The sequence below is a fragment of the Natrix helvetica genome (assembly GCF_964273705.1).
Source record: "Natrix helvetica genome assembly, chromosome: 1".
In the NCBI taxonomy this organism is placed as follows: domain Eukaryota; kingdom Metazoa; phylum Chordata; class Lepidosauria; order Squamata; family Natricidae; genus Natrix; species Natrix helvetica.
In genome coordinates, this window is record NC_138548.1 from 303,343,110 (window position 1) to 303,362,136 (window position 19,027).

General features: G+C 35.2%; 1 protein-coding gene across 6 annotated transcripts in view; it reads left to right on the plus strand.

Annotated features, from left to right (window-relative positions):
* ATP2B2 (ATPase plasma membrane Ca2+ transporting 2) overlaps positions 1–16,751 on the plus strand; it is a 146,968-nt gene extending 130,217 nt beyond the window's left edge. For 2 of the 6 annotated variants that reach the window (XM_081934890.1, XM_081934891.1), the window contains exons 19-21: positions 253–360; positions 2,457–2,639; positions 15,861–16,751. In XM_081934890.1, coding sequence (XP_081791016.1) covers positions 253–360; positions 2,457–2,639; positions 15,861–16,172 — 603 coding nt within the window. In that variant the 3' untranslated portion in view covers positions 16,173–16,751. Of the gene's footprint in view, positions 1–252; positions 361–2,456; positions 2,640–7,536; positions 7,917–11,432; positions 11,488–15,860 lie in introns of those variants that run through there. The other 4 variants (XM_081934894.1, XM_081934895.1, XM_081934893.1 and 1 more) reach the window with 4 other exon arrangements.
* Positions 16,752–19,027: the final 2,276 nt, after the last annotated feature.

Below are 19,027 nucleotides of genomic sequence, written 5' to 3' on the forward strand. Positions count from 1 at the left end.
CTTCATTGTCCTTTGTTTCTTGTTGATTGTGAGAATGTTTCAGACTGGGTAATTGTCTATATGCAGGTATAGGCTATAGCTTATCAATAATGCATTTGTTCGATTGTATTGGTCCAAAAGCATGCTGGTATTTTTTTTTAAGGAAGCAGAAAACAAAAAATATGAATGTTAATTTTTGGAAGAAAATACAAGAACAGGATTTGAGACTCTGGTAGTAAATGCATATTTCATTTTATTATTTTCTTTCTGTAGATAGTAATTGTTCAATTTGGTGGAAAACCTTTTAGTTGTTCTCCTTTGGAACTTGACCAATGGATGTGGTGTGTATTTATTGGATTTGGTGAACTTGTATGGGGGCAGGTAAGGACCATTTTTTTTATATTCATTAGAAAATCATTTATATTTTTTATATTAAATATATATATTCTTGGAATAAAATGTTTTTTTCAGGACAGTTCAGGACGGTATTTACATCCGGGATAATTGTTATGGCAGATTAATCAAGGCTGTGAAAAGCATTCAAAGAAGTTGTCTAGAGTATATTGAAAAGCACTTCTCTGTTAATGTTAAGGACCTGTAATGCTCATATTTCTACTTTGAAACCCATCCCTAATTCTGAGGACATTTGCATGAAAGATAAGATTTCTGTTGAACTCCCACATGTGACTTGTTTTAATACTTCAAGGACATACGTTCTATTTACTTTAGCATGAGGTTCAACATTCTGTAAAGACTCTAGTGAGACTATGGGGAAATCTGGCAACAAGAATCTGGTGTATCCTTTGGACCAACAAGAAGAACTGAATTAGGCATTCCAGTTTCCAAAACTAGTGCTTTAGAGAATGCAGGAACACAACTGTATCATTGTCTCCAATACCTTAAAGCCAACACACCCTTTCCTGGGTCACACAATCTCAGAAAAGATGCAACTACATTGAAGTTTATTTGTTTTGTTTGTTTGTTTTTATTGGATTTATATGCCGCCCTTCTCCCAAAGGACTCAGGACAGCGTACAACATTAAAAAACACACATCCTAAAAGTTAAAAAGAAATTAAATACATATCCAAAAAAACCAAACCGAATTTATAGGACTGTAGGAAGTTATCACCTAGCCCTCTCCCAGAAAAATGAAATATCCTAGGAAATATTGATAAGGCAGAATATTATATTTTCCTGGATGTGAAAAAGGGAGAAACACATTTTAAACAAAGTAAATTCCTACAGCTTCCAGCCCATCCCCACTTTGTCAATGGGCCATTAAGAAGACCAAGCTAGTCCACTTTACATAATAAAGAGTTCTCCTCTTAACTCCAGAGTGATGGGATAAGGCAGGATAATATAAGCCTTTATTCAAGTGACCACATGGCAACTGAACTCAATCAAACCTGAATTCAAAACAGCCTAGAGGGTTGCCCTTGCACGGGCCCATGTGAGTCTGACAACCAATCAGAATACATTTCTTACACAGGAACAGGAAACAGACAGGTGGGACTGAACAGGTTATAAAAATCCCTGCAAGCCCTTCTTCAGCCCTTCTCTTCCCTTCTCTTCTTCTCCACCAACATTGAAGCATGTGATCACCTTTTCTGTTCAGGACTCAAGCCATGTGGTCCTGTCCACCATTAAAACCATCTTTCCAAGCAGCCTCCATGTCTCCAGTGTCTTTTTCCCCACTTGGAGCCGAACCCAGAAGGACATTTCTTTCAACAGGACAATACATTTAAAAATGAGTTAAAATTAAGTGTTGCAAACAGTGCTATATTTATGCTTCCAAATCCTTCTTTTGAGACTAAATTTGAAGTAGTGCTCAGATCATGGATGGATTCATAGATTACACAGATATGATAGTTCGTTCAGTAAATGAAGGATTCTTAGAAGGTAATTCCCGAAGCCAACCATGTGGTCAACAAAATGGCTTCTCTTAGAATTCCATGTCTCTTTCTTTCACTTTTACTTTTTACCTTCCCATGTCTACAAGGGAGAGTATGAAACCTGGGTATTAATGAGTAGCAATGGATGAGCCATGCCCAACTCAGTTTTGCATTGATCCTTATTTCTCTTTTAATTCAGATTTGTTTAAGAGATAGAGGGAGGGGGAGGGAAAGGGAGAGAGAGAATGACAGTCTCCTTGCACCTTTGTGGGAGCTAGTAATGAAGGGCACTCACTTTTTTCACTGGCCATCTGCAAGCATTTATCCCAAAGGGATGATTGGTTCTTAGTCTTTTAACCCAAATGTAGCCTTACCCTAATCCACTGTCCTCTATTCCTAATTCATTGAAGGCGATTAAGAAGAAGTCTGCTTTTAAAGGCTTTCGGGCTAATATGATTTCTCAGTTGAGTCACTATGTATCAATTTTCCCCACCTAACGTATCATTTCTACTTTTTGCATGCTTAAATTTTCATCTCCTCTCTGCAAACTTTGTCTCTTGGCATAATTATAATGTTTATTTTAGGTCATTGCAACCATCCCAACCAGTAGGTTAAAATTTCTAAAGGAAGCAGGAGGGCTTACATTAAAAGAAGAAGTGCCCGAAGAGGAGATGAGTGAAGATGTAGAAGAGATTGATCATGCAGAGAGGGAACTTCGCCGTGGACAAATCCTCTGGTTCAGAGGGCTTAATAGAATCCAAACTCAGGTATGTTGGATAAAAAATATTCTCCAGGAGAACAATGACAATAACAATAATCATGCAGATGGAAACTATAGCCTTAAATCAATCTTTCTCACTTTCCCAATCCTCCAGGTATATTGCACTTTTAATTCCATTATCCTCAGTTAGAATATTAGATCAGTACTGGCCAACAGGTTCTTTATTGATTTTTGCCTTTATTTTTATGGAAGTTACTGTAACAGGTCCTATATACACTACTATGTAATTATGGCTTGCATAAAGTCAGAATATTATAGTTCTAAACAGTGTGTTTCTCCAATCTATTTTCATTTTCAAGTAACACATTCTCAATTTTTCAATTGTAAGCTATATTTTTAGATTCTCAAAAATATGTCAGTGAAACCTAAGCTACATAGGCTAAGAATACATTTTCCACATGTTTTATGTTGCCGCCTTTCTGCTAGCAACATAAAGGGTTTATGTTCCATTGATTTGTTAGATAGTTGTTTTACAAAACATAAGGGGGAAAAACACTGCATCAGCATTATATGTAAATGGGTAAAATATATAGAAAAGTGTGGATTAAGTATTATAACAAACTTTTTAGCAAATTGCACTATCATATGATATCTCAACATATATTCAAATCATTGATTTCTCTATTTCTGTACAGAGTTCTTGTCATTGCAGAGAAATAATAGAGTTAAAACAGACATTTTTGAAAAGGCCCACTATTAAAATGCCAAGAGGGAACAAATGTTTGTAAGGTCAAACCATGATTTTAGGTTAAGTGACTCCATCTTAGAAGCTTTATTTCTGCAGACCATGTTAAGCTGTGTTACAGTAAGTGCAGCCTCATTTTGTACTGTGACAGAGGTTTTTTTTAAAGAAGGAATATGTATGTATGTATGTATGTATGTATGTATGTATGTATGTATGTATGTATGTATGTTAGAAAATAAAATTCACATCAGCCCAGTACACCCAGTGTTGCTGTCTAGAAATAAGAAATTAAAAGCAAGAGAATTTAGTATTAGATGGAGAGCAATACATGGGAAGATAAATCTACATTACATGGTAATTCAATAAAAAGCTGCTAACTTAAACCAGTAATTTACTAGCAATTTTTAGTAAAGGTTTTTTCAAAATGTATTCCCAGGGAGAGGCTATTATCTACCTTGAGTTTCCTCTAAATGTGGGTTATTTTCTTCCTGGTGGTTGCAGGAGGACTGTTGTCTATTGAGATTTCTATCAGGATGTCTTTCTGGTTGTGGTGAGTGTAAACAACAAGAGCCAACTCTCCACTTAGTTCCTCTCGTAGATTTAAAAATAGCCTTTAGTTCTTTTGTATGTCTTTATCTTCATGATCCATGGAAAATTCTTCTCTTCTTAACTGTTTCAACCAAAATAAACAATAATTATGCTTTCTTGCTAACCAAGACACTTCTCTTTTTACTTAGATGTAGATACAGTGTGGTAGGAATTTTAGCAATATATCTTAAATTAATTCCTCACTACTTTCTGCCCTTTCTCTTTTTGTGCTAATCAATGAATAATTTTGAAAGAATTTTAAAAATACTTTTGGTGTACGCACTGAATGCACGTTAACTGAGTTAACGAGAAGTGATTAGGAAATCTTGCTGTGTTATGATAGAGATGTATTGATATTATCTAAAGCTTTATGGCCTCTGGAAACATGGAGAAGATAGAGTACCTCTCCATATTATTTGCATTATATAATGTACTAGACATATTTTGAAAAGAGGGAAGGTAAAATAATTGGACACATATTCCTTTGGTTTTCCTCATGCTGTGGGAGGAGATGTGGTTGACAGAGATAAATCTCTGATCTTCTCAATTTCAGTTTTATTCCATCTCTTCCATAGAACTTACAAAACAAAACACCCCCCCCCCCGAAATTAATGGACTGTTGGATCAAAGAACAATCCCCCTTCTCCACCTATATTTTTTACCTGTAGGATTTGTATAGATTTTTAAAACAAAGAGATCATTTTATTATATTGTCGAGAAAGTAGCAATTCAGCTTCTCTTTCTCATAAACATACCCAGAAATACAGAGATGGAATATGACCACAAAGAATAAGTGCAGATCTGGTGGGTTACTATAGTAGGTGCTGTTATTTGATCTGCCTTAATTTGCCTAGTTGTAAGTGATTTTTCTTCTTCCATGTCTAGATAAAACTTTAAACTGTCAGAATGAAGCCACCTTCTTGGCTTTGTTGTTGGCCAAAAATAAGTGATTATCGGTACATGTTTCTTGTAATAGCTGATATATCAGCAGATGAACCAGGCTGTGTCTCTCTCCACATTCACACAACGTGTTGTTATCCACTAAGAACTTCCACTTGAGCAACTTGGTTTCACACTTAGGCACTCCAACTCTTAACCTATTCAGGGTCCTCCAAGTAGTATAAGGAAGATTAGATTCTACAGCCATATCCTCCTTTAACATTATTCCTTGTTGAGGTCTCCTTCTTCCATCTTTTAATTTGATTTTGTTCTTGTGTACCCTCAAGAATGTATATTCTGCCATAAAGCTGTTCCTAAATCTGAGTCAGTGGGCTTGTCTGTTCGGAGGATATCCACTCAGAGGAAGTTGCGGATCATTCTGTTTCTTAAAAGTGACATTGAATTGTTTTATGATATATGTAAATAGAGATTTCTGTCCTACATTGATTTGAATAAAGTTATGGATGATTGATAAAATTGTGCTGTAGCCAATATGTTCTGGTGGCTGTGAAGTGGACACAGTTTCAAGAAATCCCATTTTTATCGGGTTTTCTAGGAATTTTCTTCAGAGTTGAGAGAGAAGAAACAAACTCTTCTGTAGTCTGCAGATTATAAACCAGTTATTTTAGCCATAAATAAAATATCAGTATTGTTGGGCTAAATCCAACTATGCCTAGGTCATTTTTGTAGGCTAGAGAGTCCACCCAATTTGATGATCTAATTAACTGAGGACTACAGATAGACTCAATAGAATAGTTTAATCCAGAAAATGTATTTAATTATAATTTAAGAGTATTAATTTATCTGGTAAGTAAGCATTTCTTAATATTAAGGATGCAAATGAGCCAAACTCATTCCATAGTGTATGGTGTTCATTCATGTGTCCCTTTGTGTAAATTAGTTTTTTGGTTGTAATTTGAAGTAATGAACAAGCTGAGTCATGGATCAAATATAAAACATTGTACAAAGTTATCTTGATTAATATAGTTCATGTTGATAACATTTAAAATATTGTATGTATGCCTTTTTGTCTTTAACTTTGTATAATGACAGAATGGGCAATAGATACAATGTTGGGACAGAACATTGATGTAAAGTTGATGGAATTATTTTGATTTTTTTTTATATTTTGATTTTTTATTGATTTGTTTTGATCTGGATTTGGTAAGAGAATTTTTTTTAATGATGTCACCCTATTTTAATACTTACACTACAGTTCTCGTATGTTTCATGTCTAAACTTGGTGATAAATGCCTCTGATTTTTAGCATATCTTCAGAGGTGCAAAAAAAAATGTTGTGGTATTACCTGCATTCTTGAACCTCTAGTTCCCTTTTCACAGATAGTTGTTTCATTGCTTACAAATGCTTCCCATGCCTTTATTCACTGTAATTTTAATAATCATAATTATTATTATTTGTAATTATAATCCTATAACTTTATAGCAAGGAAGAGTAATATTAACCCCCCTTTTTTGCACAAGTGATGTCTAAGAGAAAGAGATCCAAACCACATGGTGACAGGCAATTCAAAATATGTAGCTGATTCCACCTTGGGGTTTTATGGAGGCAGCTGCCACAGCTGAAAGCTACAAATAGCAAATTATTATTTTTTAATTATCTGATTTATCTAGGGCAGGGGTGTCCAAACTTGGGAACTTTAAGACTTGTGGACTTCAACTCCCAGAATTCTGGGGAATTCTGGGAGTTGAAGTCCACAAGTCTTAAAGTTCCCAAGTTTGGACACCCCTGATCTAGGGCATATATATTTCTTTATAAACATCAAGATGTGTATATCTTGATCTGGGAAATTGGAAGTAGGAATCACTTTCATACTTTTTTAATCCAAATAATTACAGATTTTATTTTTCTTATAGCTAAATCTATGGGAAGTTAGGTTTGCAAACGTTTGCCTTACAGAAATTAATCTATTCACTGGAAGATAGTGATTATGGTATTAATAAATCAACAGATGTATTATTATATTCTTCCCTGGTCTGGTGTCTTCCATTTATTTTATTTTATTTGGTTTTCAGTTCCCAGCAATAGCACATGCAGCTCTGTTGACCATAGATTATAGGAGCTGACATCCAATATCATGATAATCACATTTGAAAGATTGTTCTATCTTACATGCTATTATGCAAGCCTATAAACAGTAAGCTATGACTGAAAATGAAAAGAACCTATTTGGGGAGAGATAGTCATAGAATTACATTGCCGAGCTACTCTAAAGTATATCATTTGTTATATGAAATTGGAAGTGTATTAATATTTTTTCCTCCTAGTGAATAAAATTGATCTCCTGATAGATATAAAGATAATTAATGTCTGCAGATGCAGTGTGTCTGAATGGCTTGAATTTATAGCACTCTCTGACGGAACCAGCAAAGTCCAAGGACAGCAGGAAAATGTGCCCACCACACATTTCTTTTTAAGCCACAAATCTGCTATTATAAATCAACCCCAGCAGTGGTGATATTGCACGATTCTCTTTTGAATAGAAACTGTATTCTCTAAATCATACAAAGACGTTTTCATTATTTTTGAGTCTGAAGATTGAAATGATTTTTGGGGGAAGCAGCTGAATATTATTAGAAAATACCGCTCCTGTCAGTAGCAAAGTTATGTCCATTCCTCAAGCAACTTGTCTCATTCTTTCCTCCATTACAGATCGAAGTAGTCAATACTTTCAAGAGTGGCACTTCCTTTCAGGGAGCTCTCAGGAGACAATCCTCCGTCACAAGCCAGAACCAGGATGTAACCAATATTTCTAGCCCTAGCCACGTTTCGTTATCCAATGTTCTTTCCTCTCCTACCAGCACACCTGCTGCGGCGGTTGGGCGTGAGTGTGTATTCTTACTGCATCTGCATACAGAGATGCTCATTTGTCTAGAAGTCACACAACTGAGCCACTGTGCCCTTTCCCATCTCTCTTCCATTTTAACATGAATGGTATACTTTTGCACACCGGTACACTATTTTCTACAGGTCTTCATTTCCACTGATAAATTATGTCTTATCTGTAACTACTTTCCATGGAATAAATACCAATTTTCTCCTATAATGAATAGGTCTGTTCTTCGCATGTTCATATTTCTTCTTCGACTGCACAAATTTCTTTTACATTTCTCCAGGAACACTTCAAATTGTTACATTGAGCTTGATTTTTTTATATCAGTAAAATAGTAGGAACATACATAACTTCTAAGCTGTTAAAAACTTCCTAATTTTTTTATTAATCAAAGTTATTTAATTTGACTTTGATTGAAACTTAGTAGTGGTATCCCAGCTGAATTAGGTAACTTAATCATTTACAAACAACTCACTATCATATAAATATGTAAAGAATGTCCCCATAACTCCTACACCTGTGAAATGACTCTCTTTTCCTTTGCTGGGTTTGTTATGTCCGCTTAGACTTAGTGGTGAGTATCATCTGACAGAACCTTCAGCTAAGTCACGCCTCCTTTGGTCACATGATCTGAAGATGGAAATGGCATATGAGAAGTCTTGGTTCTGTGTAACAAAGTCTTTTTTAGTGTCTTTTTTCAAAATTCTTGCATAAAAGACAGACTTCTGTAAAATGAACATAACAAAGAAAGGAAAAATTCTGATTGTTCCCATCTCTTCATTTTACCAAATTGGTACTCATGCAGGGAATAAAGAACATTTTTCATCTTCAGTGGCTTAATTTTTTAAAATCTACTCCATTATGCATGATGATTTGCTTTTAAGATCTCAATACTCAACTTACAACCACAATTGAACCCATAATTCCTGTTGCTAAGAAGAAAGTTGTTAAGTGAGTTTTCCTCCATTTTACAACTTTTTTTTGCCAGAGTTGTTATGTGAATCATTGCAGTTGTTTAAGTTGTTAAGCGAATCTTCGTCATCGAATTTGTTCCCCATTGACTCACAAAAGATGATCACATGACTTTGGGCAAAGGTCATAAATATATGCCAGTTTCAAAAAAAAAAAAATAATCCAGTTTTGATCATGTAGCCATAGGGATGCTGTAAAGGTTGTCAGTGTGAAAACTAGTCATAAGTTATTTTTTTTAGTGCCATTGTGTCACTAAACAAATGGTTGTAAATTGAGGACTACCTATAAGGCAGAATTCCAGGGATTAGACTTCTACTGCAGGGCACTCCTATGCATGTTTAGTGAGCAATAAGTCCTGTATAAGTCCTTATTCTGTGATAGGCCTTGTACAGGACCACACTTTAAATAATAATTTAGATATATTTTATACTTCTATAATATTTTAAACCAATCATGGCCTCAAATAAAATACATCTAGAGTTTTCTATTTGATGGTAGTAAAACATTTTTTTGGAACTTTTTAAAACAATTCCTTAATTTAATTACTGTTTTATAATATAAACAGAACACAGATCAGTAATACACAGAGATAGATGAAAACTGCAGTTGGCTTATATTAAACACAACTCCACAGATACCTTGGCTGGGATCCAGTGAACCTTCCCTGCAAATGACCAGTTTTTCCTAAAAAGAAGGTGTTGAAAGAAGTTTTTCACCTTCTATTGGTCTGCAGAGGATTAAGAGACTTCAAAGGGCAATAAAAGAGTAGAAAAGTCCTGTCACCTGGACAGTAACCCACTGGAGTGAATGTTGAAATTCATTCTCTGGATTACAAAAAAAAAGTCTAAACTATTCTAAGCTGCAGCATGCATAGTTAAAAAAATATTTATATGCAGCTAGCTGGTAATATATTCCAGGGGCCATTAGTTTTTTTAAAAAAAGAGAGAAAAGAAACACAAACTGCATGTTCTGTCTTTGCACATTAATGCATTGATACACTTGCTGCATTGGCATTGAAGACTAACTCTACCTAGCAGCTCAGAGCATCCTTCAAATATCTTACATATCTTGCATCTTTCATTTAATTTCATTTATCACTCTATTCTAACATTTAAAACAAATATACTTGTGCTGTTAATTTTCAACATTGTATTGAAAAGTATCACTTCATAAAGAATTGTTTATATTAGAGTACCTTTTTTTTGAAAAAAAAGATAATGAAGTGTTTCAATAAAGTTGTTGATTATGCAATGGCCTCTTCTGCTATGTGAGCTCAAAGACTGAAAAATTACATGAATCTGAATTTTGGTGTTGATAGAATTCAAATATGCTGCAACTCTGATTGCTACCTAATTAGAATGCAGTTTAAAATAAAATAAAATCCTGATTTATCTGCAAAAATAAAATAAATGTTTTATCCAAAGTCTCGCTAATAGAATGTCTGAGTTCAACATAGATATTTTTTTATAATTAGATGCCCATTTTCCAGCACATAAAAGGAAAACTTGGATAAGTATGTGAACGATCCCTGATTTATACACCATCTCTGTGACTGTGGGCATAGTATGTCTGTTCTAATAATTAAAGTAGTGACCTTTTTCATGTTTCTGCTAAAGAGGTTGGCTCATTCATGTGAATGAGTCTTTTTTTTTCAGACTTTGCACACAAATGTGAGAAAGGATACAGCTGCTTTAATTGGTAGCAGAAGGCTGCTGTGCTCACCCAGAGGCTCACAGGAGGTATTAAAAACCCCTGAAAGTTCTTGACAAATCCTCCTCAAAGAACTCCTTTAGAGCAGTGCCGATCTGATATACTCAATAAAGAAGTTCTTTGAAGAGGATTCTAGTCTCAGAGTTCTTATTTCCTTGGGTTCATTAGTTGGAACCTTGACAGTTCTATTCAAAGCATATACAACCTTAATAGTTATATTTGGCATATTTTTTTCTCTTCTTGTAAAATGTGATCAAATATTTAGGAAAGATTGTAGAACAATTTCCTAGAACAAGTGCATCTTCATCATGGAGATCGCTTATGTGTTTTGGTGGATTGACTTAAGAAAGTGCCACCCTAATTAAGGAGCTGCTCTACCACCCCCTCTGAGTTGGCATCTACTTTTCTGGCAGATTTGGCCCGCAGCAGTGTCAGGCCTGCTGTGTGGTCCTGAAGACAAAACTGTATGCCACAACCTGGATTCCTTTCTCATGAAGGACAAGTGCAAGCCTCAAACAGCCCATGTTGTCCCCTCTAAAATAATCTATACTTTAAAATATGTTTTTTTGCTGGTATTGAAATTTATGCAGCTAGTCCACATTGTTTCTGCATGTGGAATAGATAACAATGCTTCAGGCACTGAAATAAAATCTATTGGGCTTTATCAGGTGACAAACATTCTAATAACTATCTTTGTGATGGTGCTGGTTGAGTTCTCTATCAGGACATGCCCAAGGTATTGTGGCTGCTAGCAAAATATAAATATTCCTCAGTATTTTTAATATGCTGAGCATATTCCAAAAGGGGGGCAAATCACAGTTAATTAATTGAATCTCAGCCTTGCCTTTGCATAATTGCAACTTCAACTAAGTAAAGCAATTGCTCCCTTTGAGTTAGCATCTCTTTGCAAAACTGACTTCACCTTTACCTGAGCAGCTCTTCTTCGTGTAGGGCTTTCAGTAGAAATGAAATATTTGCTTTTGCAGTACCCTTCACTCTGCTTTCTGAATATTCAATGTGTTTGTTTTCCTAGAGGGCTAGAGACCCCTGGACAAAAGGTTCAGCAGGAGAGAGTGCAATAAAAAGAGGTTGTGAGTCTTTAACCTTGAGCCTGATAATGAATGTGAACCCAATTCTGGTACTTGGCTTAGATAAAGCCAGGTAAACATTCGAGTATAAGCCCATATCCTACCACTCTAGTACAACTCAAAATGGGTTATCGATACTGCATTGTGAGGAGGGATATTCTATACTTGGCCGGAATGATTATTTTTCTTCAAATGGAGGTCAAAATGTATTAGTGTTTTATCCTTTGTTTGCTGACTAGAATTACTGAAGTCTTGCTTTCAGCAAATCTGAAAAACTTTTCATTGCAGCAGCAGAAAAGAAGAAAGTGGAAACTAAAAGCCATGTTAGAATGTCCTGAAATGTGATTCCCCACCCTTACCCCAATCCTTTGTAAAAACATTTTTTCTGTTGTCTCCATTCCTGTAAGAAAATTGAACCATGTTTCTTGCTGTTTATCATTTCTTTTCATTAGCTGTCTCCATTATATAATCGCCATCTTTATGATACACATATCTTCTGGTGTGTTTCCATACAATATATGTGCACGGGGAGCAGGTCTACAAAGTTTCAAAGATGCCATGAAATAACCTAATCTCCTGCATTTACCTTCACAAAATCTCTGAATGGAGATTCAGTTATTCTTTGGTGTAAAAGTTAAATGTGATTCTATAGGTCCTAATTTAATGTAAAGATCAGCAAATAGAAAGATCTCTGGAGATGATGTTCTATGAATTTCCTGGATTTTGTATATGCAGAATTGCTAAAGTGTGCCTCATTCTAAGAGATTCACAAACTGGTTTGGAAGCAAGGCAATGGCAAAGCAATATTTGCACATCGTTTTAAAATAGACTAGATGAACACTGATGCCTCTTAGAATCTTCTACACTGAAAGTCAAACTAATTTGACCATGGCACATTATTTCTAGAAAAGAAGTAAAAGAAAAAATGGATTCAGTTGCAATTTAAGCAACAACAGCTTATTCTGCCAGCTACAGATGATAGTTGCCTGCAATACTTCATGAGGGTTTTTTCACTATATTCATTTACAGCTATATGTGAAAGAGAGTTTCCCAAGGTATCCTCCATCTACACCTGAATCATCCTTGCTTAACTTCTCCCAACTTTATAGGGAGCAAACTTTATTCTTTACTCTGCATCTTGAGGAGGAATAATTCAAAACATTTTCCTAACAAAGAAGAAACACCCATGGGCCAAATGCAACCCAGACCCCTAGTAGCCTCTAGACCCGTGATGGCGACCCTATGGCATGTCTGCCAGAGGTGGCATGCAGAGTCCTCTCTGTGGGCACACACCGAGTTGCCAGCTGCTCTTCTGGTTTCTGGTGGTCTTTGCATGTGCCAGAGCACCGGAAATCCAAAAACCAGCACGCACGTTTCCAGGTTTCTGGTGCTCTGGCACACACATGTGCTCTGCTTTGGGCGCTCGATGCCAAAAAGGTTCTCCATCACTGCTCTAGACAGCTTCCTAAAATCAGATCACTGGTACAGCAATGGAGGCAGAGTGATGAATAAAGTTTTGTTTGTATCATTTTTATAGCCTAGTGATGTGGTCCACCAGGTAGTTTATATTTGGATGAAGGCGCTCACTGGATTATCTTGCCTATCCTCTTTCTTAATCATGGCTTCCAATGCCTATAGTAAACATAGGAACAACCCTCCAAGCAAAAGATTTCTGAGTGCATATTAAAAGTTTTTGGCAGTGGTTTGCTCTTCAAGCTTGTTTCGATTTAGTTTCTGAACGTTTCGTTACCAGACTAGGTAATATCATCAGCAGGATTGTATAAAATTAAAGGAGAACAGGACAAGAAAAGCCTGCTGATGATGTTACCTAGTCTGGTAACGAAACATTCAGAAACTAAAGCTTGGAGAGCAAACCACTGCCAAAATCTAAAACCCGAACTGCAAGTATTTTCTATTATTTCAAAACACATTAATAGTATCCCAAAAATACAAATAGCTTGTGAGGAGATCTTACATCTAATATATATATATATATATATATATATATATATATATATATATATATATATATATATATATATATATATATATATATATATATATATATATATATATATATATATATATATATATATATATATATATATATATATATATATATTAGATTTTTTAAAATTAGAATTTAAATAGAATTAATTATTCAATTTTTCTATAGACTATACAGGTCTATAGAAATGTAACATTGGAATAACAACTGTTAAGTGGACAGGGATAATTCCTTTCTCAGCATGTTTTCTCTCTCTGTCAAGATGAGTTTTCATACTGGGCATTTTCTGTTTCAGAGTTCTTTGGCCAGAGTATGAAGTAGTTAAATGCCCATTATGTTTCTTCCACCATAAATGCTTGAACAAGAAAAGACCTTAGGGATCATTTCTGATAAGAGTTCCCCAATACATAGATTAAGTGCAGGACTACCAGCAGATGTAGTTTTGGCCAAGGGAGGAAATGGTTTAACCAGCTGGTGCACATATGCAAGATTGAAAGGACAACAAGAAACTTGAAATGTGCTTGGCCTATAGTGTGTCTGCAGAAATTAACCTTGAAGAGTTCACAAAATGAACTTTGAAGACTTAGAAACTTTTATGTGTGAGGAAAACTTTTTGCTTTCCTTTCCCTTTTCTCATATTGGCTTTGCAACAGTAGTTAAGTCCAACATTTCACTGGCTCTTCAAGTTCTAGATGCAATCAGAACTAAATTTAGAAGCTACTGATGTGATCTCAGTTTTCCTGAGAGAACTTTTTTTTTTCTAATCGAGGGCCACATTTTAAAGCAGGGGCTTGCAACTGTAGGAAGTTTTAAGAAAGTTTCCAGACACAGTGATGCCACTAGAAGAGGTAGAACTGGATTTTGTATCTTTAAGATAGTTTAGTTCCAGTCTCCTCACCAGCTTTAAATCCTGCAGCCAGGACTGTGGCTGCAATGATGCTGTTCAGGGCATGAGCAGTATTGTTTCATTCACCCTATAATTGAGGCCCAGGCAAAATGCCCAGAAGTCACAGAATTCATTTATAATCATGATACATTTCTCAACAGTGCACATATTTTACCATTCTGTTTTTTTTTCCTTGGTGATTTTTTTTACCTTCAAGAAACACCACTTTTCTCCTTGGTAGTCGGAGAATAGGAGACATTTAAAGCACTCTTCTTTCAAGGAGAATTTTTCTGCCCCCGAACAGATAGATCAGTTCTCACCTCAGATGTTGGTAGACGTAGAAATTGGTCTGTTGTATTGCCATAATTCTATCCAAGAAAACCTATTGCTCACTTTTCTCATCTTATAATTTAGTAAGAGAAAAGCAGGAAAAATACACTGAAACAATTAAATGGTCATAGTTCGAGAGCTGCAGAAGTGACATAAAAATATACAGTACCTTTACTAACTTACCTTAATGAGTCATATTTGCAAGGTTACATACTTCATCTGTATGAAGTAATCTGATGTTTTCTAATTCCATTATATGACACCTGATAATCACAATATATAATAAATTATTACATAGGATTTTTTTTAAAAAAAAATGGCTAGAACATTGGGTTTATACTCGAGTGTTTACCTCACATGTGCATGAAAAATAAACAGAAGTTGATCAACAGTTTCATGTTCACATTATCCAGGCTTTCAAGTGTAGTTGTTGTGTGCCAGTTAGCTGTGTTTACGTGATAACAGACTTTTTCCTAGCATGTTTTTGCCCCAGTATTTTGTCTGCTTGGCTTCTTCTTCTTTTTGGTGGTTGTTGCTGTGCTCCTGGCTGCTTCATTTATTTTGCTTTATTTTATTTTATTTGGAAAAAAGATGGTCATTATTTTGGGGGGTTCTTACATTTGGCTCCTGTGTTTGTCTCTCATACTTTTCCATCCAACTGTGTCTTGTGTTTTGTGCTTTCTTGTTTGAGATATGCAATTTATTTTGTCTTATACTTTTCTGTACAAAGGAATACTGTAAAAAACACACCAAGGCTTTCCTTCTTACTCACTGCAAAAAACGATAAAGATGCATGGTACTACATTTGCTTTGGAATTAACATGGCTTGTCTTTTACTAGGAATGTACCACATGAGTGGATTTCGCTTTCTTTAACCAGCGCTTCCCATCAGTTCTGGGAACAGGTCTGATGGCTTTAAACTCATATGGTCTTAACATTGCAGTTCATACAGATGCTCAAAATGTACAAAGCTGAGCCACTTGTTTATGCCTTTAGAATCCAGAGACTGTGAACTACAGCTGCCTGTGTACCCTAACCATACATCACATTTTTTCACTCAATATCCCTTCCCCCAAGAATTGACATCACTCTGTGGTGCTTTCAAAAAGCAGTTGCCACTGACATCTCTCATCTTTTTCCTTCTCCCAGATCCGCGTCGTGAAGGCATTCCGTAGCTCTCTCTATGAAGGTTTGGAAAAACCGGAATCTAGAACCTCCATTCACAACTTTATGACTCATCCTGAATTTAGGATAGAAGATTCCCAGCCCCATATTCCTCTCATTGATGACACAGAACTAGAAGAAGACTCTGTCCTCAAGCAAAAGCCGAGTCCCCCATCTTCACTGAACAAGAACAATAGTGCTGTTGACAGTGGGATCAACCTTACAACTGACACAAGCAAATCAGCTACCTCTTCTAGTCCAGGAAGCCCAATCCATAGCCTGGAAACATCACTTTAGCTGAAAAAGTCACTGCAAAAATATCAATATAAATAATAATAATAATAATATATAACAGAGACAAATACGTATAAACAATGCTGGCTGAGAAGCTGTTTGAATTCCTGATCACTTTGAAGAAACAGATAAATGAATGCATCATTAGTCACAGTGATTTTTGGAAGAATGAATGGTTGATTGACATATTCCCCCTTTTGTCTCCTGCAGAAACAAACAAAAACAATACAAATGCTATCCTGCATGAATGTATTACCCACTTCAACCTGACCTCCTTTTCAATTCCTTGAACAGGAAAAGGAGAAGACTTATTTGAAGCTATTTATCCAATTCACCAGTTTGTGAGTTTTTAAAATGCTTGTGTGGCATGGACTCAGTTGTATAGATTAATTTAATTTTTTTTGAAATTGCAAAGCTTAACTTGCACAATAGATTTGCACCAGTTGGCCAGAGGAACCTAAAATGAACATTTATGAAAATATATATAGAAATATATAAATAATATATTATAACTATATATATATAAATATATCTCCATTATCTAAGCTTACACACATATACATATACTCATATATACTATATGTGCATGTGTGTGCACAAGTATGTATGTATATGTGTGCGTGTAAAATTATATATATATATATATATATATATATATATATATATATATATATATATATATATATATATATATATATATATATATATATATACACGCACGCACGCACGCACGCACGCACGCACACACACATACATATATATATATATACACACACATGCACACATTTCTTTGTTGGCATGTTGCCTTTTTTCTGCTCAAATCATTCTATTTTAACTTATTTATGTGCTGAAAATAAAGAATGTAATTTGTTTACAGAACTGTAGATAATTTCCTTAACATTTGTAGGTTTAAGACAGCACTACCTGCCGAGATCATTTACAATTTACTGTGATCTGATTTTTGCCTGACAGATTGGAGGGGTTTGGGGTGGGAGGTGGGATGGGGTTATGTAGATATTGCTAGCAAATAACAAAGAAGCCAAACTATTACAAACTGGATGTAGCATTGTGATCCCAAATAGAGGGTTCTGAACAGAAAGGCTTCCTTTGTTTTAAAAGAAATTTAAATAATCAGGTTTTTTGCTCTCTCTCTGTCTCTCTCTGTCTCCCCCCCCCTCTCTCTCTCTCTTTCTTTCTTTTTTAATGAACTGTTTCATTTCATCTTGATGCAATACTCAATAATGAGGCCATTTCCTTATTTAAATGTATTGCGACGGCTTCTTAAAAATATTTTTTTTAAAAAGACATTATAATAAAGTTCACTGGAGTTTCTGAATATCCATTCGAAAATAAGTTATATTTAGCTTTGTATGAAGATCAGACTAATATTGGAATACTGTGTGCAGATTCTGTTTTATTAAAAATGTAGACATTCATTTCTTGCAAAATATGGGCTGTTGGCATTTTGGATGAGAAACCACTATGGTTTGTTGCTTTGATATGAAAAAAAAAAGAGAAAATATATAATTTTCTGCACTATGTAGTTCTGAATGAAACTTTATGAAATGTATACTAATGTGCTTTGTGTGATTATTTTAAAACCAAGTCTTCCCATAGTCACAAACGTATATAGTAGAAATTAACCAACTTTGATTTCATATTGTGCTTTCTACAGGGAAAGCCTAATCACGTTTGCTATGTGGTTGGACCTTCCCCCCCCCCCCCACCGAATAGCTTCAGGGCTGAATAGTAACAGCCCTGAAAATATAGACACTTCTATAATTGTTATGTCAATCATTTGAATGCAAAGCTCTTTGTGGGTCACAATTTTTTTCCTAACTGACTTTTCTATTTAGTACAAGGTTTGCTTGAAAACTTTTCGGCATATGATCTTTTCCATAAAACTGTATAGACCGGGAGACATTTTGATTAACACAACACTACCAGAAGAGTGGGCAAAAGACCATTTTACTTAGCTTATCAACTTACTAGTAGTAATATTACATGCTGTTGAAGTTGTTTGATGAAGCGGATCAACTCTGTAATCAGAAGAACCATTGCAAGCCAGAAACACTTCAGTCAAGATAAGGTTCCTGGCCAAATGCCAGCTTGAAATGAATAATAATCCAAGGGCATGCTCATGGCTATTCAGCCAGGAAAGTTCTAATCAACTTGAATTGCCAGCTTCTGGACTTTTCTAATATGGTTTTGATGTATTTTGACAATACACTATTTGTTTTGATCCAAACGTCTGACAGAGCAGCAAATGTTTCTAGGTTTGTGCAACTTCTTCTCAACGGTGTTGCCCATTTCTTAACTCTCACAGCTGGCGGGAAAGTCCAGCTGATCAGTTTATTCTCACAATCAAACTGAAAGTTTGTCAGGGTACAAACTTGGATTGCAAATAACAGTGACTAACTTTTGTGTATCATTGAGATTCTATATTCTACATGGAATACCGCATCTGAGAATATAAAGTCTATATACAGGGAAAAGCATGTTGATTTGAACTCAAGTAACTACAGAATTATTGCTATTGGAATACATTCTGTTTTCAACATTTTAATGATAATGATTTCCTCCCCCCCCTCCCCAAGATTGGCTTTTTTCCCCTTGTATTTTTTTTCTTTAAGATTTCACTATGTTTGTGTGTGTGCGTGTGTGTGTTGTAATATTGCTTCCTAAATAACTAGAAGGTACCTACTATTTGCTGACTTGAAAAACTGTTCAAAAGAAACCAGCACTCAATTCTGTACATACCTGGTTTTAAAAGAAAGAAAATAGATTATATATTAATGTGATGCATAGGATTCTCTCAAGAACAACAAAAAACTGTGCTTATGTACACGTAAAAGAGC